This window comes from Perca fluviatilis, chromosome 23 (genome assembly GCF_010015445.1).
Source record: "Perca fluviatilis chromosome 23, GENO_Pfluv_1.0, whole genome shotgun sequence".
Lineage (NCBI taxonomy): Eukaryota > Metazoa > Chordata > Actinopteri > Perciformes > Percidae > Perca > Perca fluviatilis.
Genome location: NC_053134.1, coordinates 2,134,276 through 2,161,619, shown reverse-complemented (window position 1 = coordinate 2,161,619; position 27,344 = coordinate 2,134,276). Strand labels below are relative to the sequence as shown.

At 41.7% G+C, this 27,344-nt stretch overlaps 1 protein-coding gene across 1 annotated transcript in view; it reads right to left on the bottom strand.

Moving 5' to 3' along the window:
• The window catches only part of phf21b (PHD finger protein 21B), a 154,702-nt gene that overhangs the window by 126,771 nt on the left and 587 nt on the right, over positions 1-27,344 (bottom strand). The window contains 1 exon segment of the mRNA XM_039792162.1: positions 26,819-26,878. Within this exon segment, the coding sequence (XP_039648096.1) occupies positions 26,819-26,878 (60 nt within the window).

The window sequence follows — 27,344 nt, the reverse complement described above, 5'->3', positions numbered from 1 at the left end:
TATTGCAATATGTTTAAAATCGCAATAAATATCGTATCGTGACATAGGTATCGTGATGATATCGTATCGTGAGGCCTCTGGGGGTTCCCACCCCTAACTAGGGTTGGGCATCGAGAACCGATTCCTACTTCGGTTCTTTATTGGAATCGTTTTGGAGGATTTGGTTTCACATCTGATCACAGGGTTCCAAATTTAACATGCGCAAGTTTGGGTTTCTGTAGCGACCAGGCGCTTGTTGTGTTGCATCCTGGGAGCCCAGTAAGCGGTGCTCTAGCGTGGCTTTATTTTACGTTGAAAAAGCCCCGTCAAACTGCAACCCACCTCTGAATCAAAATAAAACTTTCCTCTTATTTGTGAAATAAGCACGTGACCAGTTTCAACTCCACCGCTCAGAGAATCTGAATGGAGAATCGATGAGAACCGGAATCAGAATCAGAATCCTTAAAATCCAAATGATGCCCAAACCTACCCCTAACACACACACACACACGCACACATGCACGCACGCACGCACGCACGCACGCACACACACACACACAAACATACACACACACACACATACACACACATACACACATGCACGCACACACACAGTTTGGTTTATTATTGTTTGGTTGAGTCTAGATTTTCCCTTAGTCATGTATTGCGTCCTATGTGTTTTAATATTGATGTCTTGTATTGCACTATAAACAAATCATTTAAAAGATCATTTAAAATGTGAATTAAACATAGTTTCTGGGGTGAATTAGAACACTTGTTTTTATCTGAAGTCAGGATTTAAATCAGGGAATATCTGACAATAATCTGAGCCGATATTTCAACTTTTAATCCTTTTAATCTCCAGAACTTTTACCGTATGAATCAGCAGTTTCACTAAAAGGTACGGACACCGAGCCTCATACTCTATCGATTTTAACTAACTCGCGTCTTTCATTCTTCACTCCATCAACTCAGCTCTCCAAACCAAACTCTCCGTCGTTATTTATTATTCTCCCCCCCCCCCCACCCTCCCGGGGGCATCGGCTCCAAACAACAACCAATCAGGGTGTGCTGTTGTGGAACAGGAAGTAATGACTTGTGATTCTGGTTCCCCAACACTGGAACGGTGCGGCTGGATGTTCCCATTCAGCACAGAGAAAGACCGATGATCCATCTCACAGGTGTCAAACTCAAGGCCCGCGGGCCAAATCTGGCCCCTTGCAGGTTTAGATCCGGCCCGTATATCAATTTGGGTTCACGATAAATTTTTGGCCCTCCTAGTTGTGCGCCAAAACCAAAAAACACAGGAAAGTGTTTTTCTAACTGCAGTTACCTGACATTCAAAGGAGAATTTGGGCAGATTTGCCGACTCTGAGACTCAGAAATTTGAGTTTTCATATTCAGGCTGAGATACAGGTTGTTGTTAAAAAAAATGTAATCATTGTTTTGCTTGATTTGCTAAATTCTACGATGCTTAAGGAACTCTTTTGATGACTTTTGTAGGACTTCATGTCAACAGAAATGCGACAAAAAGCTTAAAAAAATGTCGGAAATAGCAACAAATTTACAAAAAGGTGAGAAATGTCTGAGAAAGCCACAAAAAAGTCTGAACAAAAACAACATAAATGAAGAAAAAAGCTACCAAAATGTTTTAAAAAAAGTGACATGCAGTAACAAAAGCAGGTCAATAATCTCTACATGTCTGGCCCTCGGTGGGATTCTCTCTTTCCAGTGTGGCCCTCTGGGAAAATGAGTTTGACACGCCTGACCTATCTGCTTCTGAGAGACTTAAGAGGATGACGAACTGGACAACACACACCCCCACTGCATCATGGGATTTGTAGTCACATATTATCCTTGTAGAGGTGACTTTAAAGCTGTGTTGGAAACCGTTCCCTCATTCACTCACTCACTATTCCCTATATAGCGTTTATGAAATAGCAAACTATATAGGGAACGACCAAATGAGTCCTTCTTCTCCTCCGGGGAGACAAGACCGCGTTGCATTGTGAGATACGGGAGTAAAATGTAGGGTACTTGTACAGTAGGCATACTCAAATACACACACACACACACACACACATACGGTAGTTGGTACATGTTAGGTATACCTCAAATACACACACACAAATAATACAATACACACACAATAACACACATAGGGTACTTGTACAGTAGGTATTCTCAAATACACACACACACACACACACACACACGTAGGGTACTTGTACAGTAGGCATACTCAAATACACACACACACAACACACATAGGGTACTTGTACAGTAGGTATGCTCAAACAATAACACACACACACATCACAATAACAATAACACCCATACATATCATCACATAACGAGGGTAATTGTACAGTAGGCATGTGCTCAAATACACACACACCACACTAATAATAACAACACACACATAGGGTACTTGTACAGTAGGCATACTTCAAACACAATACACACACAATAACACACACACACACACACACACACATAGGGTACTTGTACAGTAGGTATTCTCAACACCATAATACCAACACATAATACACAAACACTACCACACACACACATACATATCATCATCATCGTAGGGTACTTGTGTACAGTAGGTATGCCAGTCAACACATCACACAATATCATCATCATCAATAATATCAAAGGGTACTTTGTAACAGTAGTATGCTCCAACATACACATAAATCATCATCATACATACACACATGTAGGGTACGTGTACTGTAAGGTATGCTCAACACACATACCATATCACATAATAACATCCACATATCACACATCATCATCATCACATACATATAGGGTACTTGTACAGTAGGTATGCTCAACAATACATACTAACATCACATACATTCATCATCATCACATACACATCATCAATATCATAGGGTACTTGTACAGTAGGTATGCTCAACATACCCCACATCACATACATATCATCATCACAGGGTATTTTGTACAGTAGGTATAGCCCAAACACACATATCATCATACATCAATACATATCGTAGGGTAATTTGTACATGTAGGTAGCCCTCAACCATACAACACACATACCATCATACATCATCATACATATCACATAGGGTAATTGTACAGTAGGTATGCTCAAACACAATACATATCATCATCATCATCACATACATACATCATACAATATCGTAGGGTAATTTTTAACAGTAGGTATGCCTCAAACAATACCATCATCATCATCAATAACATCATCATCATCATCATCAATATCATCATCATCGTAGGGTACTTTGTACAGTAGGTATGCCTAACATATCACATCATCATCATCATCATCATCATCATCACATAACAAGTAGGGTACATTTGTACAGTAGGTATGCTCCAACAATATCACATCATCATCATCATCATCACACGTGAGGGTACTTTAGTAACAGTAGGTATGCTCAACACCATACATACCAATAACATCATCAAAACACATAGGGTACTTTTGGTACAGTAGGTATGCCCAACACACAATAACATATACATCATCAATATCATCATCATCATCATCAACGAGGGTACTTGTAACAGTAGGTATGCTCACAATATCATCATCATCAATACATATCATCATCGTAGGGTACTCTTGTACATAGTAGGTATGCTCCAACACACACCCACAACCACCATATACATCATCATCATCACGTAGGGTACCGTATTACGGTAGGGTATGCCCAAAATACGACAATACACATATCATCAACTAACACATACATATCATCAATATCATCGTAGGGTAATTTGTACAGCAGGTATGCCCAACACCATATCAATATCATCATACACATAATATCATCATCATCATCATCATTATTAGGGTACTTTTACAGTAGGTATGCGCTCAACACATATCAATATCATCATCATCATCATCATCATCATCAAGGTACATTTAGGGTACGACATGTACAGGTATGCCCAACACACACATACTAATATCATCATCATCATCATCATCATCAACGTAGGGTACTTGTACAGTAGGTATTCCCTCAAACACACACACCAACACACACATAATATCATCACATAGGGTAATCTGAACAGTAGGCATAACTCCAAACAATACACATCATCAATACTAAAACATCACCCACATAGGGTAATTCTGTACAGTAGGTATGCCCAACACACACACACATCATACATCATCATCATCATCATCATCATCATCAATTTAGGGTACTTTGTACAGTAGGTATGCTCCCAATACAATCACACATCACTCATCACCTACCATCAAACAAACAATCACAATCAACAATACCATCATCACATCATCGTAGGGTACTTGTACAGTAGGTATGCCCAACACACACATACATACACATTATACACAATATACAAATTAGCTGTGCATTGTGGGTATTTGATAGTACAGACTATATAGTGAATGAAATTAATCACAGAGAATTCGAACAACATTTGAAAATGGCAAACAAACTAAACAGCATAGGGAACTAATTCCGTGCTAGGGAACGGCTTCACACACAGCTTAATTCCTCCTGTGTTGTCGTCCCGGTGACAAGAAGACAACTTTGAGTTTTTCTGGGTCAGGATATTAAAACTGAAACAGCGAGACACTTTCGTCACTTTTCACGAAGTCCTTTTTTTTTCCTGCGTGTTTTTAGAGACATTTCGGTTGTTGTTTTTAACCACGTTTTTGAAGCTCTCCCCCGACATTTTTCTCACTTTCTCTTTCTCGATGTCTTTTTCTGAAGATCTTTTGTCAATTTTTTTAAATTAAATAAAATACACATACATAGAATTGAATCAAACACCCAAATTCAATGAAAGTACACTGTAAAATATTACACACCCATTTAGTTATGTCCACTTATTTCTTATTTTTAACTGAACGAGCTCATGCAAGTTGTGGATTTTGAACTCAACTTTTTGAAAAGTTAAACTTGCATTTATTCATTGGGTCGACTATTTTAATTTTTTGTCAGATGTGTACAGTACAGGCCAAAAGTTTGGACACACCTTCTCATTCAATGTGTTTCCTTTTTATTTTCATGACTATTTACATTGTAGATTCTCGCTGAAGGCATCAAAACTATGAATGAACACATATGGAATTATGTACTTAACAAAAAAGTGTGAAATAACTGAAAACATGTCTTATATTTTAGATTCTTCAAAGTAGCCACCCTTTGCTAAGCACCCACGCTATCTCCACTATTAATGTGGTTATGTTGTTTTAACTTGAAACTGTGAGTTATAATAAAGCAGAAAAGTATGTCTGTTATACTAAGGCAAGGAAGGTTTCTGGCATTATTAAAGAAAATAAATTATTTGTTTTAACTTAAAGCATGAAGTTAAACCAAGTAATAAAAAGTTAAATCAACTAAAAGAACATCTCTAACAAAACTAGAACACTGTAGTTACATCAACCTCATTAACTTTAATTTCTAAGTTGAAACAAAGGCAGTCCTCAAGTTGTGTGAACTTCCATTTTCAAGGCAGCAGGGGAACTCGCATTTCCAAGTTAAACTAACATGAAATGTATTACAGTGTAGTGAAGTGATCATTTATTTTACTTGTGAAGAGCCATCCACGTTATACTTTTATTTATTTTTTTACAATTTGATTGAAAGAAACCTGAATTTCTGATATAGAAACTTTTTGAAAATGGGTCAAATTTTACCCAGGGACAACAAGAGGGTTAAAATCTGTAAACTAGCAAAGATAAGGCCCTTAAGGTCGTTTTATAGTTTATATAAATATATACAGGGTTCATACGCATTTTAACCAATACTTTTTCATGACTTTTTGGCAAATTTCCATGACTAGGTGTTCCTGAAAATGTCAGTCGACATTCTCCAATAAGAATACTAATGTGTTAAAGTTTCCCCTCAGAGGTTTAACTATAACATGAATGATAATGTCTGTGGTTCATAGATGGATTCTTAATATCTCTCCCCGAATACAACGCTGAGGTTAAGACAACGTGAAAGTACATTTATTAATCACATATTATTATGCTGTGTTAAAAGAAATTCCATGACTTTTCCAAAACCTTCTGGGTCTTTTTATGTTTCCAAAACCTTTCCAGGCCTGGAATTAGCATTTTTCAAATTCCATAACTTTGCCAGGTTTTTTCAAAACGCTAGAACCCTGTATACAGTACAGGCCAAAAGTTTGGACACACCTTCTCATTCAATGTGTTTCCTTTTTATTTTCATGACTATTTACATTGTAGATTCTCACTGAAGGCATCAAAACTATGAATGAACACATATGGAATTATGTACAACAGTAAGTAGTTTACGGAAAACATGTCTTTATTTTTAGATTCTTCAAAGTAGCCACCCTTTGCTTTTTTTGATAACTCTGCAAACCCTTGGTGTTCTCTCAATGAGCTTCATGAGGTAGTCACCTGAAATGGTTTTACCTTCACAGGTGTGCTTTGTCAGGGTTAATTAGTGGAAGTTTTTCCCTTATTAATAAAAAAGCAAAGGGTGGCTACTTTGAAGAATCTAAAATATAAGACATGTTTTCAGATATTTCACACTTTGTTGTTAAGTACATAATTTCATATGTGTTCATTCATAGTTTTGATGCCTTCAGTGAGAATCTATAATGTAAATAGTCATGAAAATAAAAAGGAAACGCATTGAATGAGAAGGTGTGTCCAAACTTTTGGCCTGTACTGTATAATATGTATATATTATACGTGCACCTCTCGAAAACTGTAACTACACGTCGCAGCGATGCACGTCTCTCGGCCGTGGCGTGGTAGCGTTGCATTTTCCCGACTCATGTCCTGGTTCTCCTTCTACATCAACAACATGAGATCAAGGAGAGGGTTAACTTCTCCTGCTCCACATCTCCCACCGTGGTCAGAAACAACAGGAGGACACTCTTTGGTTCTCTCACTACTCGCTCCAAAGCTAATCGCCTTCACTCTCTCACTTCTCCCTCGCTCTACCACACACACACACACACACACACACACACACAAACTCTTACACTTAGGCTATGGCGAAAGCTCTGCGTGGAGCCTCCACAGAACCATAAAACAGCCTTTAGCGTCATGTTCTCAGCTTTAGAAACGACCGTAAGTTGGACTTTGTTTTGAGACTAACAACTCAGAATAACAACTCTCGGAAACTGACTTTTCTTCCAGTTTTAAGTCACATTTTTCATGTTTTTAACTCTATATATTTGAACCGGATGAAGGATTTTAGTCATCAGACGTCTGGATTAGCCTCGTGTCGTTTTCAGGCGATCTGATGAAGGTAAAGATTTTTAAGAGACTAGAGTTTTAGCGGTTAGTTTTGGAGAGGAGGAAACCTCTGTGGATTAAAATCTCCTGAACGATGAACACTGAAGGAAGCCTAACATGATCCCACGCTGCTTCACCACGTTTGTTATTGTTTTAAACGAGAGGCAGAACTTTACATTTTGTACGTTTAACCCTCATGTGTTGTCCTCTGGTCAAATTTGACCTGTTTTTTTAATCAGAAATATGTTTTTTTCAACCAAATTACCCAAAAGTAACACAGATGGTTCCATAAAATGCTCTTTGCAACTGAAATTAAGCATCAGATCACTGATTTGGGGTGTTCTATTTAATTTGATAGCATTATCCTGACTAAACTATGACATATCTGTTATTAGCCATTCAATTCAATTCAGTTTTATTTATAGTATCAAATCATAACAAGAGTTATCTCAAGATAGGTCTAGACCACACTCTATAATTTACAAAGACCCAACTATTCCAGTAAGAGCAAGCATTTAGTGACAGTGGCGAGGAAAACTTCGGACAGAACCAGACTCTTGGTGGGAGGTGTCTGACTGTGCCGGTTGGGGGTGTGATGAACAGTGGCAAATAATAGTCACAATAAAGATAATGGATCAGTGACTAGAAATAGTAGTTGTAGTAGTTCATGGTGTAGCAGGGCACTGAACGGTGTTACAGGACATAGCAGGGCACAGCAGAGCATAGCAGGAGCCATCAACATACTCTGATCTTAAATATTAGTCAAAATTATTCATTATTTCAGCTTTTTTCTAACACAATAATTAGATAATTTCATATAAATGAGGTTCATTGACCATGAATTCCAAGAAGAAGTGTAAAACTAGTGGCAATAAGTTGGTGTTAGTTGTGTATGTACTGGTGGTGATGGAAAGAAAGTGCCGAAAACGTCAAAATAAGCGACAAAAAAAATTTAAAAGCAAGCAAAATGTTGAAAAAAGCAACAAAAACATTAAAAAAAACAGTATCTTAAAAAAAAGGCTTAATTTTGACATAGGTCCTAAGTCTGAAGATGAGATGTGCCGAGCCATTTCAAGAAAAACAGACGCTCTTAAAATCATCGTAGTACGTTCAAAACACAAGACTCACTTTCTATTTTTATCTTGATTGAACTGTGACCCATAAAACAGGATGCAGCTTAAATATTTAAAGCAACAGCGCCAGTTTGTGTAGACTGTAGAGTGATAACAGATGGGGAAACAACAGATTGAACTATGCCAAAAACAACAATAAATTGAAATGACATGCAAATCTAAAGTAATAAATGTAATATTGGGGCTAGGTAGGCCCTTGATAAACGGCTGAGTTATGTCCTCATATTAGTATTTCCTGCAGAAAGTGAGTTATGGCATTCCTCAGAGAAAGAGAAACCAGATTTATTGCTGCTCCTTCTTTACATTACACACTGTCATCTCTCTTCACACAACAACGGAGAGTTTCAGAGGGAGAAACAGCAGCGCGGCAGTCAACACGGGTTAATTCATCGCAGCCCTGCTGCTCCCTCCGCCTTGCCAGCAAAAGCTACATCAGCACTTTTCGGAGAGTCTCTGGAAATCACTGTTTGCTGTTCGGTAATAAGAAGCCGTCAGACAGATCCACGGCAACAGGGGGACACGAACCAGGAGGAAGGCCGGCATTTCACCAGCTTCATAACGAGATATCTACCAGTTTTCAAACAATTGGTCAAAAATGAAATGTGTTTAGGAGGTTAAGATGTCTGCATCTCTCTCTCTCTTTATTTCTGGGTCTGTAAATCACAGGTTGTATCACGATGCCAAGATACTGTACGGCTTACAGTACAGATCCGCGTGGTGTCGCAACGTCATATAGCCACGGTTGATGCTCCACGCCCCTGACCAGCAGCTGATTGGACGAACGCGTGACGTGGGTGTGGCTACTCGAGAATTTCAACAGAGTGTCGTGGCGGCTCGTTGAGAATACGATCTCGTATTTTACAAAAATTGTTCACCGAAAATGTGTTTCTGAAAACATTTTAAGCGAGAAATAGGCCGTGCAGTTGCTGAATCTGTCTTCATTTTCAGATCAACAAAGGTCAGTTTGAAAGATTTTCGTCTACTTCTACTGGATAGTCGCGTCGCGTTCAACGCGATTCATTTGCATAAAGCTGGGCATGGGCGAGCTTTTTGACGCGCAGCATTTTTTCAAATGTAGCGCCGCCTTCCCAGAATGCTTTGCAGGAGCGTTGAAGTCGCTTGACGTCGCCCACAGGAATAGAGCGGGGCGCGACGCGACAGAAGCGTCGCACGGACAAGTGGATCTGCACCGTTAGGCCTCCTGCACACTGGCTGCGTGCCGTGAGCGTGGCGTTTCTGTTGCGTGGCGTTTCTGTTGCGTGGCGTTTCTGCTGCGTGGCGTTTCTGTTGCGTGGCGTTTCTGCTGCGTGGCGTTTCTGTTGCGTGGCGTTTCTGTTGCGTGGCGTTTCTTTTGCGTGGCGTTTCTGTTGCGTGGCGTTTCTGCTGCGTGGCGTTTCTGCTGCGTGGCGTTTCTGCTGCGTGGCGTTTCTGTTGCGTGGCGTTTCTGCTGCGTGGCGTTTCTGTTGCGTGGCGTTTCTGTTGCGTGGCGTTTCTGTTGCGTGGCGTTTCTGTTGCGTGGCGTTTCTGTTGCGTTGCGTTTCTGTTGCGTGGCGTTTCTGCTGCGTGGCGTTTCTGTTGCGTGGCGTTTCTGTTGCGTGGCGTTTCTGTTGCGTGGCGTTTCTGTTGCGTGGCGTTTCTGTTGCGTGGCGTTTCTGCTGCGTGGCGTTTCTGTTGCGTGGCGTTTCTGTTGCGTGGCGTTTCTGTTGCGTGCGTTTCTGTTGCGTTGGCGAACGTTTCTGCTGCGTGGCGTTTCTGCTTTCGCGTGCGGTTTCTGTTGCGTGGCGTTTCTGTTGCGTGGCGTTTCTGCTTTCGCGTGGCGTTTCTGTTGCGCTGGCGTTTCTGCTTCGCGATGGCGTTTCTGTTGCGTGGCGTTTCTGTTGGCGTGGCGTTTCTGTTGCGTGGCGTTTTCTGTTGCGTGGCGTTTCTGTTGCGTGAAGCGTTTCTGCTGCAAAAATTATAAAATTTTTTTTTTTAAAAAAGTAGTTTCAGTCGTGCAACAGAGAATCCAGATTGGACAGATAGTCTAGCTAGCTGTTAGACGAACAGACAGACAGACAGACAGACAGACAGACAGACAGACAGATAGTCTAGCTAGCTGTTAGACAGACAGACAGACAGACAGACAGACAGACAGATAGTCTAGCTAGCTGTTAGACAGACAGACAGACAGACAGACAGACAGACAGACAGACAGACAGATAGTCTAGCTAGCTGTTAGACAGACAGACAGACAGACAGACAGACAGACAGATAGTCTAGCTAGCTGTTAGACAGACAGACAGACAGACAGACAGACAGACAGACAGACAGACAGACAGACAGACAGACAGATAGTCTAGCTAGCTGTTAGACAGACAGACAGACAGACAGACAGACAGACAGATAGTCTAGCTAGCTGTTAGACAGACAGACAGACAGACAGACAGACAGACAGACAGACAGACAGACAGACAGATAGTCTAGCTAGCTGTTAGACAGACAGACAGACAGACAGACAGACAGACAGACAGACAGACAGATAGTGTAGCTAGCTGTCTGGATTTACCCTGCAGAGATCTGAGGAGCAGTTAACCATAGTCCTCACAAATCAGCCGGAGGTTAGAACGCCAACACAGAGACAGAGGAAGGGGACGGGACGTCCAGCGGCACCGGAGCGATCCCGGGAGTGGAACGACCTGAATATAGACTGAATTGAGCGAAAAAAGAAACGACCTAATCGCTGAGATAAAACACATATCAATCTTCACGTCTCTGACAATGTCAGACTGTTCCTTTAAAGCTACTGCAGGTTTCTAACTCCAGGAATAAAAAAATAAATCACAATTGCATTGAAGCAAAAAAAATAAAAATAAAAATAAAAATGGACCCTGGCACATTTTGAGCCTCATTTAAAGCAGGAAGGACCTTTTTAACCCTGAAAACAAGCTGCTGTTTGAAGAGGAAGCCTCAGATGTGAAGGCATGTGGGAACAGAGTGAAATGTAAAGCTGGTAGACAGACACACCGCCCTCCCGCGGGAAGAGTCATCGCAGGGTTTCCTGCTATGTTGCTCTTAATTAAATCCGAGCGTGCCTTCTAGTAATAATTAAAAAAAGAGTCTGAAAACAAGGGAAAAAGGAAAGGGAAGGCGATTTGCTGCAGCCTCAAGAGCACGCGGACAAAAGAGGGCAGATTTATAGTCCTCTGAGACGGAACCGGTGGTCCTGATGTGTGGGTGTCCTTTAGTAGGCCTGAACACACACACACACACACACATTAACACACACACACACACACACACACACACACACACACACACACACACCAGTGGACCAGTGGCAGGCGGCAGATCTTCACAATATCACTTTACAAGCACAATACTCACTTTTTAAGGGTATAAGTAGCACAATACTCAGTTCTACACACACACATAGACACACACGTATAGACACACACACACATAGACAGACACACATAGACACACACGCATAGACAGACATAGACATAGACAGACATAGAGAGACACACACACACACACACAGACACACACAGACACACACCTAGAATCTGTCTCACTACGCTGTGGAAGGTCTGAACCTGTCTGGAAACCACAAGATTAAAGTCTGGGAAACAGACTTTAATGATTGGTGTTGGACCAATCAGAGAACAGGGTTCAGTGTTATGTTTTTTTTTTTTTTTTTCACTTGTTGGGTCATAAATTGTTACATGTTTGCATGTTTGAAAATTTTAAAGTTGAAAAAAATAAATAAATAAATAAGAGTTGAAAAAGAAAGAAAAAACGCCAAAAAGTAAAGAAAACATCGGGAAAAAATGTCAAAAAGAAGTCCCAAAAAAAAAACCACATTTAAAATGCTCATATTATGCAAATATTTTACATTTCTGTCACTTTTTTCTATGTTTTTGTTGATTTTCTCGCCACATTTTTAAAGCTTTTCCAATATTTCGGTCACTTTCTACAACGTTCTTGTATCTGTTCTTTTTTAAATGCTATATAATTGAATAAAAAATCTAAATTCAATGAAACTAGTGAACTGATCATTTACTTAACTTGTGAAGAGCGTTGTACGGAAACCATCCACGGTATTAAATTTTTTTTGACAATTTGGTTGAAAGAAACTCTGTTTTTCTGATAAATTTCTGATACAGAAACTTTTTGAAAATGGGTCAAATTGGACCCGAGGACAACAGGAGGGTTAAATAAAGCTGCCTTCAGGTGCAGTCGGAAATGTTGGTTTCACCCGCTGCTGCTGCTGCCACCGAAGCTCAGAATATTCGCTGTTGAAAAGCACCGAAGCTCAATAAATGGTATTCGGTACGGCGCTAGCCTCAGTTTGCCGTAGCGACAAAAGAGCCTGTCCTCGGCAGGGCTGTGTGTCGGCAAGAATCTGCCGATGCGATACGTATCACGATACATGGGTCACGATTCAATATATTGCAATATATTTCGATACTGTGCGTAAGGCCGGGTGATATATTGGGATTTTTTTAAAGTATAATTTTTAGAAAAACTAATTTAAAAAAAAGTTTACTTTAGGTAAACAATTCAGTACACAGAAAGTCAAACTGCCAGTTTGGGATTGTGGTTCCCAGGTTCTTAGTGAGCTAATGTTGATATGCTAAAGTAGGCCAAAGTTCAGCCATAGCTACGCTGTTAGTTCTAGTAAAAAGTCAGGCCCTGTCAGGCACTGCTAGGCACTGCTAGGCACTGTTAGGCACTGTCAGGCACTGTTAGACACTGCTAGGCACTGCTAGGCACTGCTGGGCACTGTTAGGCACTGTTAGGCACTGTTAGACACTGCTAGGCACTGCTAGGCACTGCTAGGCACTGTTAGGCACTGTTAGGCACTGTTAGACACTGCTAGGCACTGCTGGGCACTGTTAGGCACTGCTAGGCACTGCTAGGCACTGCTGGGCACTGTTAGGCACTGTTAGGCACTGCTGGGCACTGCTGGGCACTGTTAGGCACTGTTAGACACTGCTAGGCACTGTTAGGCACTGATAGACACTGCTAGGCACTGCTAGGCACTGCTAGCACTGCTAGGCACTGTTAGACACTGCTAGGCATTGTTAGGCACTGCTAGGCACTGTTAGGGACTGTCAGGCACTGCTAGGCACTGATAGACACAGCTAGGCACTGTTAGACACTGCTAGGCACTGCTAGCACTGCTAGGCACTGATAGACACAGCTAGGCACTGCTAGGCACTGTTAGACACTGCTAGGCACTGCTAGCACTGCTAGGCACTGATAGACACTGCTAGGCACTGCTAGGCACTGCTAGCACTGCTAGGCACTGTTAGACACTGCTAGGCATTGTTAGGCACTGCTAGGCACTGTTAGGGACTGTCAGGCACTGCTAGGCACTGATAGACACAGCTAGGCACTGTTAGACACTGCTAGGCACTGCTAGCACTGCTAGGCACTGATAGACACAGCTAGGCACTGCTAGGCACTGCCAAGCACTGCTAGGCACTGCTAGGCTAAATGTGACTACCACTCCCTGAGAGCTTTACCCTGGTACAGCAGGATGGATGGATGGATGTGTGGATGGACTAGAGGAGGGGGGGTTAGAGAGACGACCAACAGCTTCTCCAGCCGTTCAAATGTCCAATTACTGAACAGAGCTGATGTACTACAGTGCAGCTTTAGCACCGCTGACCCTCGCTGACTAATGTACATGCAAAAAGGAAATTAGTGCAGAGAAGAGAAAGACACAGTGTTGTCTTTAAATGGCTTTTAACTGCGTCTGTACAAGTCACGGTAGCTTTAATGTCACCTGCAGAGCAGTTAGAGGACAAATAGCAGGATGTCTGCAAGGTTCACAGTTACAGTCTACACTTTATTTGACCTTTTTTAGGACAACATAGAACACAATTTTATATCTATAAGTCTGCTTCTTCCCAGCAGTAAATAACACTAACTTCTCATGATATATAGTTCATAATATTAAAGCAACCTGGACCGTGACAAGAAGCAGAAAGCTAAGGTTTTTTAGCCTGGAAATCTACACGCCCCCAAGCGCCAGCCAGGGTCGTCTAGCAACTCTCTGTTGGCTTGCGAGCTGGAAAAGTCAAACTCTAGCCGGGCCAATCGCATCGTCTAATGGGTCTAAAGGGGGCGGGGCTTATGGTCTTTGGAATCTGCTTTGGCCGAGACTCTGGAAGACTTGGAGTTCAGCTTTTCTTTGAGAACAGAACAAAGAACGGCTCTGAAGTCATTCTTAAAAAAAGGAAGATGTGTTCGCAGTTTAAAGTTTAATCTATCAACTAGCGTTGCTCTGATTGGTTGGAGCGCTATCCTATTGCGTGCAGAGGGTTATTTGAAAGACAACCGTTTATCCCGCCCCCTCGGATTGAGCCCTGACCAATGGGGAGTTCCCAGACCTCAACATCTGGATGTGGGGCTGGCTCGTCAGGCTAAAGGCTTTTGCTGAAAATCCACACTTCTCATGTGCTAGTCTGCTGCAGGTCTGATGATAGTTAGGAGGCGTTTAATGTCTCTGGACAGTCCGCAATCACAAACAGAAACATTCAAACGTACGTTACTGCCTAACGCAGCCAAGAGAGCAGATTTAAGATGTTTTGTAAATGAGATTGAAGACTTTTTAACACTTTCTAAAAGGCCTTTTCTTTATTTTGAGGGGAAACTGAATTCAATGTTTTCAGACCTGTGGATACTTGGTTACTGGACTTTTTCTACCTCTGAGTTATTTTGCTTTTACTTCACTACGTTGGAGTATGAAACTGCGTCAAACTCCAACTTTATCGAACCAGAGCCAACGAAACAAAACAGTGAAGACACTAAGTACAATCCCTTTGAACCACGCGCCTGGTGCACGGACCCTTTTTTTTCATTCAAACCTTTATTTAACCAGGAAAAAAACTCCTTGGGATTACAAATCTCTTTTACAAGAGGGTCCTGGCAAGTGGCAGCAGCTAGGTTTCAATAAATACAAAGACAACAACGAAATAAAAACATAGAAACACTTTCACTCATCATCTTCACACACACCAATCTCATCATAAAGAAAATCTGGGTCCTAAATCAATTTAAAAACAATGACAGACAGACTGCCTTTCTGCAAGGTCTTTTAGAAAGCCTTGAAAAGAATAAAGTGAGACCAACTCCTTCAACTGTAGCTCATTCTGAAGCTGATTCCATGCAGGTGGTGCTGCAAAATTAAAAGCCTTTTTGCCCAAGTCAGTGCGGGCTTTTTAATTTGATTTGGAAACGCCCTAAACGCACCTGTGCCAGGCCTTCACACCGTGCACTTATATCGTTAAAATAGGGCCCTTAAACTCTTGCGGCACAAGGAGCGATTGTCGTTTGCCACGTCAATGAGAGGCTAGCGGGCGCAGGCAGTAGGGGTACAGCATGGTATCGCAATATATTCCATGGCAATACTGTATCGATACACAGACAACAAGTATTGATCTATTATTATATATATATGTGTTGGTCAGTTTGTCTGCTTGACACAATCCCATTTTGCAGCAATAAAATTGAAGTGAGATGAACAAACAGAGACATGTGTCTTTTTAGATGAAACCGATGTTGACAAAGTTTCCTTTTGGGGACATCATCACGATATTTATGTCACGATACGATATTTATTTACGATTTTAAACATATTTGCAGTATCCTGCGATATACTGCAATATATTTACCTTTTTTCCAACTTTTTTTCAACTTCAACTTCAATTGGGAAAAATTTGAAGTTGGAAAAAAGGTAAATACATTGCAGTATATCGCAGGATACTGCAAATATGTTTAAAATCGTAAATAAATATTGTATCGTGACATAAATATCGTGATGATATCGTATTGTGAGGCCTCTGGGGGTTCCCACCCCTGGCGGGCAGTCTGACAGGTGACGCGAGCTGTGTTTGAAACCGTTCCCCAGCACAGAAATAGTTCACTATACAGCGTGTTCGCCATTCTGTAGTGGTGTATGCTAGGTGTATTCTCTGCGGTTAATTTCATTCTCCTAGACGACTATTTGGGCTGTTTATGCGGTACTTTTAACTCCTTATTCCTACCATTTATTCATTACTTTTAACTCCTTATTCCTACCATTTATTCATTACTTTTAACTCCTTATTCCTACCATTTATTCATTACTTTTAACTCCTTATTCCTACCATTTTTCATTACTTTTAACTCCTTATTCCTACCATTTATTCATTACTTTTAACTCCTTATTCCTACCATTTATTCATTACTTTTAACTCCTTATTCCTACCATTTATTCATTACTTTTAACTCCTTATTCCTACCATTTATTCATTACTTTTAACTCCTCATTCCTACCATTTATTCATTACTTTTAACTCCTCATTCCTACCATTTATTCATTACTTTTAACTCATTATTCCTACCATTTATTCATTACTTTTAACTCCTTATTCCTACCATTTATTCATTACTTTTAACTCCTCATTCCTACCATTTATTCATTACTTTTAGCTAACTATTTGAACTGTTTAATCAGTAGTTTTAGCTACTTATTTCTACAATGTATGTAGTCTTTAATTGTAGCTACTGTTTAACTTCCCTGTGTTCTTTTGTTACAGCTGATATATTGTTTCAATCAAATCAGAATTTCTATTTTCTCAAATTAGTTGAGCTGCTCCACAATTTGTCCACGTACCCCTAGCAACAGCAGAAGTACCCCTGTTTGGGAATCACTGGTTTATACGACTGCAGAAACCAGGTTTTTTTTCAACATGCCATCATGACTTTGCGTAAACATACACGCCACTTTCCTAAAGCCAAGTGGCGTGTTATCTCTACGCATTTTGAGGTATCCACGTGTATGTCTACGCTGTATACAGCGCATGTAAACATACACACCACAAAAAAAACAGCTCTCCTTGGTGAAAGTCCTGTGTTTTACCCATCCTCCACCACGATCCAACTTCCCTCCGTGGACTTCCTACCTTTCATACTACTCCCTATAGCAAGAATTCACACGTAATGTAGGTCAATGGCGGCCGAACGGCGTTGATAAACACGCTAAAAAGCGATTATGCTTCTTGATAACACGCAAAAACAGCTTACGAATTGGCGCGTCATACATACGCCACTTTATGAGATCAGTCTGGGGTTTTTAAACATTTATCTGGTAACTGAAATGTAATAAAACACACTCACTGGAAAAGTAGTAACTTTAGAACCCACTGCTGGCGTTGTAAGTCTACTTGTGTTTCATTTTCAGAGGATAAATGAAACACAAGTAGACTTAAAAATGCCAGCGTGGATACTAAAAACTTAATTCATTTCTGAGTGAGGGTGTTTTTTTGTCTGTTTACATGCATTTCAGTTACCAGATTAATGTTAAAAACCTGGTTCCTGCAGCAGTCACGGTAGAGGATTAGAGAAACCTGATTTCTCCCTGAGTGACATGATTTCTTGTTTACGAGTAACCGGGTTTCTAAATCGTCTTTTTACATGTGCGAGCATGACAAAGACTGCAGAAAGTCGGGATAAACGGAGCCATCTTTGCACATGAAAGGCATCAAAGTAGTCTCTTTAAATCCACAGCTGATTATATGAATATTTGTAACATCCAGAGCACAAAGCAGGAAGCAGGAACACTTGACTTTATCACTAAAACTCTTGCAATCAGTCAGACATGTTTCCAAAATAAGGTCAGGGGTAGAAATCTAAATCACTGCTTATGTACACAGATTTGAATACAGCACATTTGCACTGATTTCTCAGGGTAACCTGGTTTTCCTGCGTGCATGAACATGTAAATGTGCTGACTTTTCTCCCCCACAATGCAACACACGGAAGGAAACAGAGCAGCTGCTCACAGCTGGACAAAAAAAAAAGAAAAGTGGAATAATACCAACGCAGCAGCTCAGAAAAACAAACTAGTTAATCCTCTAAAACAAGCGCACAGTTTGTGTTCAGATGAGGTAAACTTAATCAACAGATCTGAGAAATCCGTTGAGTGTGTGTCTGTGTGTGTGCGCGTGTGTGTCTGTGTCTGTGTGTATGTATGTGTGTGTCTGTCTTTCTGTGTCTATGTGTGTGTGTGTGTGTGTGTGTGTGTGTGTGTGTTTTTTTTTGTGTTTTGTGTGTGTGTGTGTGTGTGTGTGTGTGTGTGTGTGTGTGTGTGTGTGTGTGTGTGTGTGTGTGTGTGTGTTGTCATTCTTGTGTGTGTGTTTGTGTTCTGTCTGTGTGTGTGTGTTGTGTCTGTCTGTGTGTGTGTTGTGTGTCTTTTGTGTGTGTGTGTGTGTCTTGTGGCTGTGTGTGTGTCTCTGTCTGTGTGTCTATGTGTCTGTCTGTCGGTGTGTGTGTCTGTCTATGTGTGTGTCTGTCTGTCTGTGTGTCGTTGTGTTGTGTGTGTGTATGTGTGTGTGTGTGTGTGTCTCTGTCTTGTGTGTGTGTGTGTGTGTGTGTGTGTGTCTGTGTGTGTGTGTGTGTGTTCTGTCTGTGTGTGTGTCTGTGTGTGTTGTGTGTTATGTGTGTGTGTGTCTGTCTGTGTGTGTGTGTGTGTGTGTGTGTGTTTGTCTGTCTGTCTGTGCGTAAAGCGTAAAAGCGTGGTGCGTGTGTGTTGGTTTTTTTTTTTGTGTGTGTGTGTGTTTTTTTCGAGTCGCTTTCTGTCAACATGCAGAGAGGCCAGATATGCTCGCCCTTACTTAGCGCTCTCAGGTAGCGAAGTTTGGCACCGTTTGATTAAACGTGAATCGTTCCTCCGTAGTGCCGACGTAATTCGGTCGGTACCCAAAAAAGTACCGACTCCGGTACCCGACCCTAGCTGCGACTAAACCTTATAAACCTAACTAAACCTGGGTACTTTAGATGCATTTGCATACTAACAGAGAGAATATTAGTACAGGGTGTGTACTTTACAGCATCAGTCAACTGTATGGAAATGGGACACGCGGCATTAGTCATGACCTTTAAATGCAGCACAGCCCTGGATATCCAACCATCCAGAAACACAGCGTGGTCATTAGCTGAAAAAAACACATTTACTTATCTTACGTTGTAAGAAGGCTCTCGGCCTGTGCAATTTATCAAATTTAGATCGAGATTTCGGCTCCTAAGGACGACAAAAACTAAGTAATCGATAACTGTTTGCAAGCAAACTCTTTTGATCTAATTCATGTTTGTTTTTCTTTTATTGGTATTTTATTTATTACTTGTTTTAAAAAGATTGTGAAAGTACAACAGGTGATCTTATTTTATGTTTATTTCTAAAAAGGGAACTCAAAAAGACTTTCAGGGTGTTGTTTTTAAATGTTTGCAGAGGTTACACGTGTTAGCCAGACCTTCCTCCACAGCGCTGCGGAGGAAGGTCTGAGCTAGTCCACACAGCATTCCTGGATGGGAGGAAAACGTGCTCTGGTTTATTGGCATTTCTTTAAACCAATCACAATCATCGTGGGGCGGGGCTAAGCTCCGGACAGAGCCACGGTGCCTATGCTAAATAGTCTCAGGAAGGAACTGGTTTTGGTGGAACATGTGGACGTTCAGAAGTAGTTTTAGTCGTTCAACAGAAAACTCAGATTGGACAGATAGTCTAGCTAGCTGTCTGGATTTACCCTGCAGAGATCTGAGGAGCAGTTAACCAGAGTCCTCACAAATCAGCCGGAGGTTAGAACCCCAACACAACAACAACACGCTGTGAGCATCATGTTCTGTAACAGGTTTCCACAGTCATGTGAAACGGGCCAGATTCAGTACTGTTTCAGCACAAACATTATACAAAAGCGCTTGTAGGAGCCACATATTCTAGTAAGTAAGTAAGTAAGTAAGTAAGTAAGTAAGTAAGTAAGTAAGTAAGTAAGTAAAGTTTATTTCTATAGCACATTTAAAAACAGCTCGCGCTGACCAAAGTGCTGTACATAGCGCGTTAGCCACAGGGTAATAAAATAAAATAAGAAAAATAAAATAAAACACGTACAAATCAGTGATTTGGGCTAAAAAGTACATCGAAAGACAAACACTTAATTACAAACATAGCAGGATAAGATGTTGTTTTCTATGTTGTTTATGGTCTCATTTATATTATTTATTGATTATTATTATTATGATATTATATATTATATGGTGATGGCACAGGGGATATGACACATGCTTTTGGCGTGGGAGACCTCGGTTCGATTCCCACTGCGATACATCAACCAATGTGTCCCTGAGCAAGGCACTTAACCCCTAGTTGCTCCAGAGGCGTGCGACCTCTGACATATATAGCAATTGTAAGTCGCTTTAGATAAAAGCGTCAGCTAAATGACATGTAATGTATTATATTGTGCACATATATTTTAGGTGGTGGGCGTTTTCATCGTGGTTTGAGCAGAAGTGATAACATAATCGGTTTGCTTCACCTGTTGGTTTTTTTGGGTTTTGACAGAGAGGGTGGGGAGCCTGGGAGCGAACACTTTCCGTTGACCACCGCATTAACGCACTTATTTCGACTCACAAAGTAACTTTACTAGACCTGCTCCCTCTCAGCTGATTAGTCGACTAATCGGTGGTTTTGGTTTTAGTCAAGTTAGATTTCTTTAGTCCATTAGTCATGTCTGATGCTGTTTTCATGCTGAATGACTTATTACCAAGAAACGTACGAGCTCATCTCTGGTAAACACAAGAATTAAAGCGGTGCTTTTAACATGACTCTTTGTGGAGAAACTCAGATTTACAGATCTGTCGATTAAATCAACTAATCGATTAGTCGATACGATTGAATGAGTGTTAGTCGACTCAGAATTTCTTCAATCGAGCACATCCCTAAACTCTACATTTGGTAACTGCAGTGCTAGTCGTATTTTACGTGTGGAGGAATAAATCATTACAATACAATCTCGAGCATGTCACGGTGTGTTTACGCATCTCTCAGCGTTCAGTCCCTCGCGGCAGCACTTTGTCGGACCGCTTACAGCCGCGACAGCGCTAAAAACATTTGGATGTGATGCAGCTACCCACGTTTTTTTGTATTTCTTTAAGCAATCACAACCAAACGAGTAGCTTTTAAGTATTGAAGTATGAAAACCGCAGTATCGATCAGCCCATCCCTACTGTACACATGTACCTGTGTGAAACTTTAAAGGGATATGCCACTGTTTGTTGAAATAGGGCTTATCACGGTCTCCTCTAGCTGTAGATAGACGAGGTCTCCTCTAGCTGTAGATAGGTGGGGTCTCCCCTAGCTGTAGATAGGTGGGGTCTCCCCTAGCTGTAGATAGGTGGGGTCTCCTCTAGCTGTAGATAGGTGGGGTCTCCTCTAGCTGTAGATAGGTGGGGTCTCCCCTAGCTGTAGATAGGTGGGGTCTCCTCTAGCTGTAGATAGGTGGGTCTCCTCTAGCTGTAGATAGGTGGGGTCTCCCCTAGCTGTAGATAGGTGTGGTCTCCCCTAGCTGTAGATAGGTGGGGTCTCCTCTAGCTGTAGATAGGTGGGGTCTCCTCTAGCTGTAGATAGGTGGGGTCTCCTCTAGCTGTAGATAGGTGGGGTCTCCCCTAGCTGTAGATAGGTGAGGTCTCCTCTAGCTGTAGATAGGTGGGGTCTCCTCTAGCTGTAGATAGGTGGGGTCTCCCCTAGCTGTAGATAGGTGAGGTCTCCCCCTAGCTGTAGATAGGTGGGGTCTCCTCTAGCTGTAGATAGGTGGGGTCTCCTCTAGCTGTAGATAGGTGGGGTCTCCTCTAGCTGTAGATAGGTGTGGTCTCCTCTAGCTGTAGATAGGTGGGTCTCCTCTAGCTGTAGATAGGTGGGTCTCCTCTAGCTGTAGATAGGTGGGGTCTCCTCTAGCTGTAGATAGGTGGGGTCTCCTCTAGCTGTAGATAGGTGGGGTCTCCTCTAGCTGTAGATAGGTGGGGTCTCCTCTAGCTGTAGATAGGTGGGGTCTCCTCTAGCTGTAGATAGGTGGGGTCTCCTCTAGCTGTAGATAGGTGGGGTCTCCCCTAGCTGTAGATAGGGGGGTCTCTCTAGCTGTAGATAGGTGTGGTCTCCTCTAGCTGTAGATAGGTGGGGTCTCCTCTAGCTGTAGATAGGTGGGGTCTCCTCTAGCTGTAGATAGGTGGGGTCTCCTCTAGCTGTAGATAGGTGGGGTCTCCTCTAGCTGTAGATAGGTGGGGTCTCCTCTAGCTGTAGATAGGTGGGGTCTCCCCTAGCTGTAGATAGGGGGGGTCTCCTCTAGCTGTAGATAGGTGGGCCAACGCATTTTTTGTGCATGCATCCTTTTAGTCCGGTGCAACACCGGCAGCGCCACCGCTAGTTAGCTTAGCATAGTGAATGGAATCCTATGTTGACGGTTAGCATGTTGTGAGTAAAAGTGAGCCAACAAAAGACCAAAAAAAACAACCTAATTACTTGCACTGAGACAAAAAAATGCGTTGGCCCACCTATCTACAGCCAGGGTAGACCATGATAAGAACTACTTCAACAAACGGTGGCGTATCCCTTTAAGACCTTGAGGAAGTGGTAACACTGCAAATGTGTACAGAAGAAGCAGGGGTATCCATGGTTACAGATGGTGCTTTTAAAAAAGAAAAAGGACTTTACTGCTGCCGATTGGAAATCGTTCAAGTGAAGTAGCTGCAGCGTTTGTTCCAAGTTAAATGAACGATTTCTGGAGACCAAAAAAAAAAACAGACACGCTTTTTTCCTCCAGAAACGAAATAAATAAGAGTTTAACTCGGCCGTATTCAGGAGATAAATCCACTTCAGAGTTTTCTCCAGAAGCCGCCAACGCTCTCATGGATGATAGCCCGCTCTGAGAAATAAATATCGACCCCCCCCCCCCACCTCCTTTACGAAACGATAACTGGAGCAGAACCAAAACAACTGGTCTAGTACCTGACAAGTCAGTAAAAAACTGGTGCTGTGATGCAACAGACAGCAAGTGGAGCGCAGTGAGCAGGAATCAATGAATCCATTCTTCTTCAAGGGCCCAAAAACACAGCAATCAAGGGTAAAGGTGGTCGATTGTAGATGGTACGGTGGAGAGAGACTTGTATACTGAATCTGAATATATGAAGAGAGGAGTTAAACTGCAGCCATATTCATGAATGCATCCCCATCTATTCTGCAGTTATTTTTATTTTCTAATCACTCCTGATTTGCATTTACATCAATCAACTCCAGAGAGCCGCCGCCTGTTTCCCCCCTCCTCTGATAAACACTGGCTGTTTTCTGGAGCAAAACAGCCAGTGTTATTAAAACTTGTTCTCATTCACAACATGGACACTTGCAGACAAGACTGTGCTCAATATTCAAAGCTCAACTCCTGAAATTAAAGAGTTACTTTGGTATTTCTCAACCTGGAGCCTATTTTTCTCCCTGTTTTTGTGTCTGAGTGACTGATGGGAACGACAATCTTTGAAATTGGTCCGGTATTAAGCGAGAAACAAGCTGCGATGTAATTTTAAAGGAACAATTGCGCACAGTCAGTTAGCGTCCACTAAAAGTTCTGTTTTTGCCGCTGACAGACTCAGATTATTATTCTAAGTGTCTGACAACATTATGGGATGGATTCCTACAGAGAGAGACCTTTTAGTTAAAGAGTAAGATCCTTTTAGTTTAACATGAAACAGCCCCGAAATCACCATCACCAAACTCCACCAGACTCCATGTAAATAATCAGGACTTTTATCATCGTAAAACACTATATTTCGCAATAGCCACTGCTAATGCTTGCTCTTCAGGGAATTACTGTAATTGTTGGGGTTTTGGGATTTATAGAGTGTGGTCTAGACCTACTCTATCTTTAAAGTGTCTCGAGATAACTCTGTTATGATTTGATACTATAAATAAAATTGAATTGAATTGAAAACACACTTCATTCAAAGTGGACAGAAACTAAATAAAACTATCAAAAGCCGTCTTGGTTCATCTTTCCACTGTTCCAACAATCACCACTCTGGTTTGGTTGAAATAAACCCTTAATTCAACCATTTACATGTGGAGATATGCTGGCTCTATACACACTAAAAATCCTGATTATTTACATGGAGTCTGGTGGAAATATGCTGGCTCTATACACGCTAAAAGTCCTGATTATTTACATGGAGTCTGGTGGAAATATGCTGGCTCTATACACGCTAAAAGACCTGATTATTTACATGGAGTCTGGTGGAGATATGCTGGCTCTATACACGCTAAAAGTCCTGATTATTTACATGGAGTCTGGTGGAGATATGCTGGCTCTATACACGCTAAAAGTCCTGATTATTTACATGGAGTCTGGTGGAGATATGCTGGCTCTATACACGCTAAAAGTCCTGATTATTTACATGGAGTCTGGTGGAGATATGCTGGCTCTATACACGCTAAAAGTCCTGATTATTTACATGGAGTCTGGTGGAGATATGCTGGCTCTATACATGCTAAAAGTCCTGATTATTTACATGGAGTCTGGTGGAGATATGCTGGCTCTATACACGCTAAAAGTCCTGATTATTTACATGGAGTCTGGTGGAGTTTGGTGATGGTGATTTTGGGGCTGTTTCATGTTAAACTAAAAGGATCTTACTCTTTAACTAAAAGCTCTATCTCTGTAGGGATCCTTTCCATAATGTTGTCAGACACTTAGAATAATAATCTGAGTCTGTCAGCGGCAAAAACTGACGGTGGCCTTTAGGATTACACTTCAGCCTGGATTACAGGTGCTGATTACAGCGTTCTCGCTCAATACTGGACCGATTAAAAAGACCCTTCCTCACATTAGTCACTTAGACACGAATGCGTGGAAAATAATGGTCCAAGTGGAAAAGAAAAAACAAAATAACCCTTTAAATCCATCCGCTGGTTAGCAGAAGCTTTTACTTCCATTTTCTCTCCCTGTCACAGGGAATAAAACTTCCATCTTCAGGCCTTAAAACTGTGACCGTCAAATGACCTCCAGGCTTGGTCTCAGCCAGGAGACATTTTTCTTAATCGTACTCGTAAACACTTGTGCAGTTATCGAAATATTCCTGATAAAAAAAAACTCGCTCTCTTGGCATCTTAAAGTTCAGGGCGAGTTTATTTTCGGGGCGACACAAATGTTGACAGTGGGCTTAGTTTCCACCAACATCGTGATTAAATCTAGGCGGTGTGGATGTGAGGCTAATTTGGGGCAAAGCAGCAGTTCATACGTAAAGTAAAAGGTCACATTTTGCAGCTGAAAAAGAAGAATAATTCAGTAAAAGTGTGTAGTGATTAAAAGCCCCGCTGTGCAGTGCTGACTGGGCTTTCTGTCTCTCTTTTCCCTGCCACCCCTCCCCCCCTCCTCCAAACCAAAAACAGCATCAAAGCAATCAAAATGGTAATGTTAGGCATGAATGGGGCCCATCCCCCCCTCCTCCTCCACCTCCTCCTCCTCCTGCATGAAACTCTGCAGACTTTCCCCCCCCCCTCCATGTTAGAGGGTGAAGAGGAACCACCCCCCTTTTCTCTCTCAAAATGGAAGCTTCCACTACCAAAACTGAAAGAAGAAAAAGAAGAAGAGGAAAGAAAATGCACACACTACAACACAAACAAGGATTTAGATTCAGGATTAAAAAGGGGGCCCAGCATCATAACAACTACCTGGATTAACAACTGGATGCTGCTGCTGTGTATTTTCACATGGAGCAAGTTTAATGACTGCAACAAACCAAGTGCTCAGAAACTGCAGGAAAAGGGATCGATACAAGTGAAGATTGGGGGTGGGGGGGTAGGGGGTAGGCCTCTATCAGTGTAATAAAACACAAGATAACAAGTGGTTATATACAATTTTTTTTTTTTTAAATGCTTGGATTCTTCTTATGGCTAATGTTAAGAAGTTGTGTGCGCTGCTGTTAGGGCTGGGACCGGCCGGCGGGGCGGTGCAAGCAAGCAGGAGCCGGAGAGGAGCTGGCCGCGGTGCTGAACACTTGCTGTCGGCCTGCAGCATCCATCCAGACCGCCTGATACCCGGCTAACCACTTAGCTTTAAAGTTAATATAGGACACCGTCAGCTGACTATAAAATATAGCTAGCAACAAAACAAAAAACGGAGGGGGGGAGAGAAAAGTGAAAGCTTAATGGTGCGCGAATCAAACGCACCCCCACTTTAAGTATAAAGTAACAAAACCGGTGTGTTTTAACGGTGTAATAGACGTTTAAAAAAAGCAACTCCACAACGATATTAACGGTTGGTTCAACCGACAAAACTTCAACGATAATGTCTCCACACAAAAGTCCGAGCCGGATAGTTAAGCTAGCTGCTTCTTTACGAGCCTCTTTTCTTACTCTCCAGAAACATGTCGACCTGCTCAAAATGGACGCTAAAAATTTTTACACAACTTTGAGTGCGCGAGACAAGAACGTTGAGGGGATGATGAAGAAGAAGAAGAAGCCCCGGCGGTTAAACACAATAAAACAAGCCAGCTCACTTTTACAATCCACCATGTTTGTTTGTGGCTAGTTGTACCAAAGAGGAGAGGAAAAGAAAGAAGGAAAGAAAGAAAGAAAGCTTACTTGTTTATCGCTCAGGGCTGTTATTCTCCTGTCGTGTAGCTGTCTCTTAAGCTCTCCATCCTACAATTTAAACAAACAAAAAATATATATATATATATTTTGGACACCCCAACTTCACGTTTAATTTTCAGCCAAGTCACGATGAAGGTAAAGCTGGTTAGACTTGCTAACTAACGTTAGTGATGTTAACCTAGCGAAAGATTTATGCTGATAAAGTTTCTCCCCGGTGTCGTGTAGCTTGAAGAAGCTTCCAGGAAAAATATATAGATATATATATATTTTTTTACCTGTGGGTCTTGCTTCATCTGTGCAACTAGTTTTGTAAAAACGATGGAGATGGAGATGGAGAAGCGAAATGTGCAAAAGTGTGTCTCAAGTTTAGTATGTAAAGGGTGGAACAAAGCGGGGATGATAGCCACAGCAGCGACTCTGGCACCTCATAAATATTCAGGTCGCGTCCTGATCGCCACACAACCAACCGCCGCATTACCACTCCAAATTCTTGTTGTACAGCGAAATGACAGTT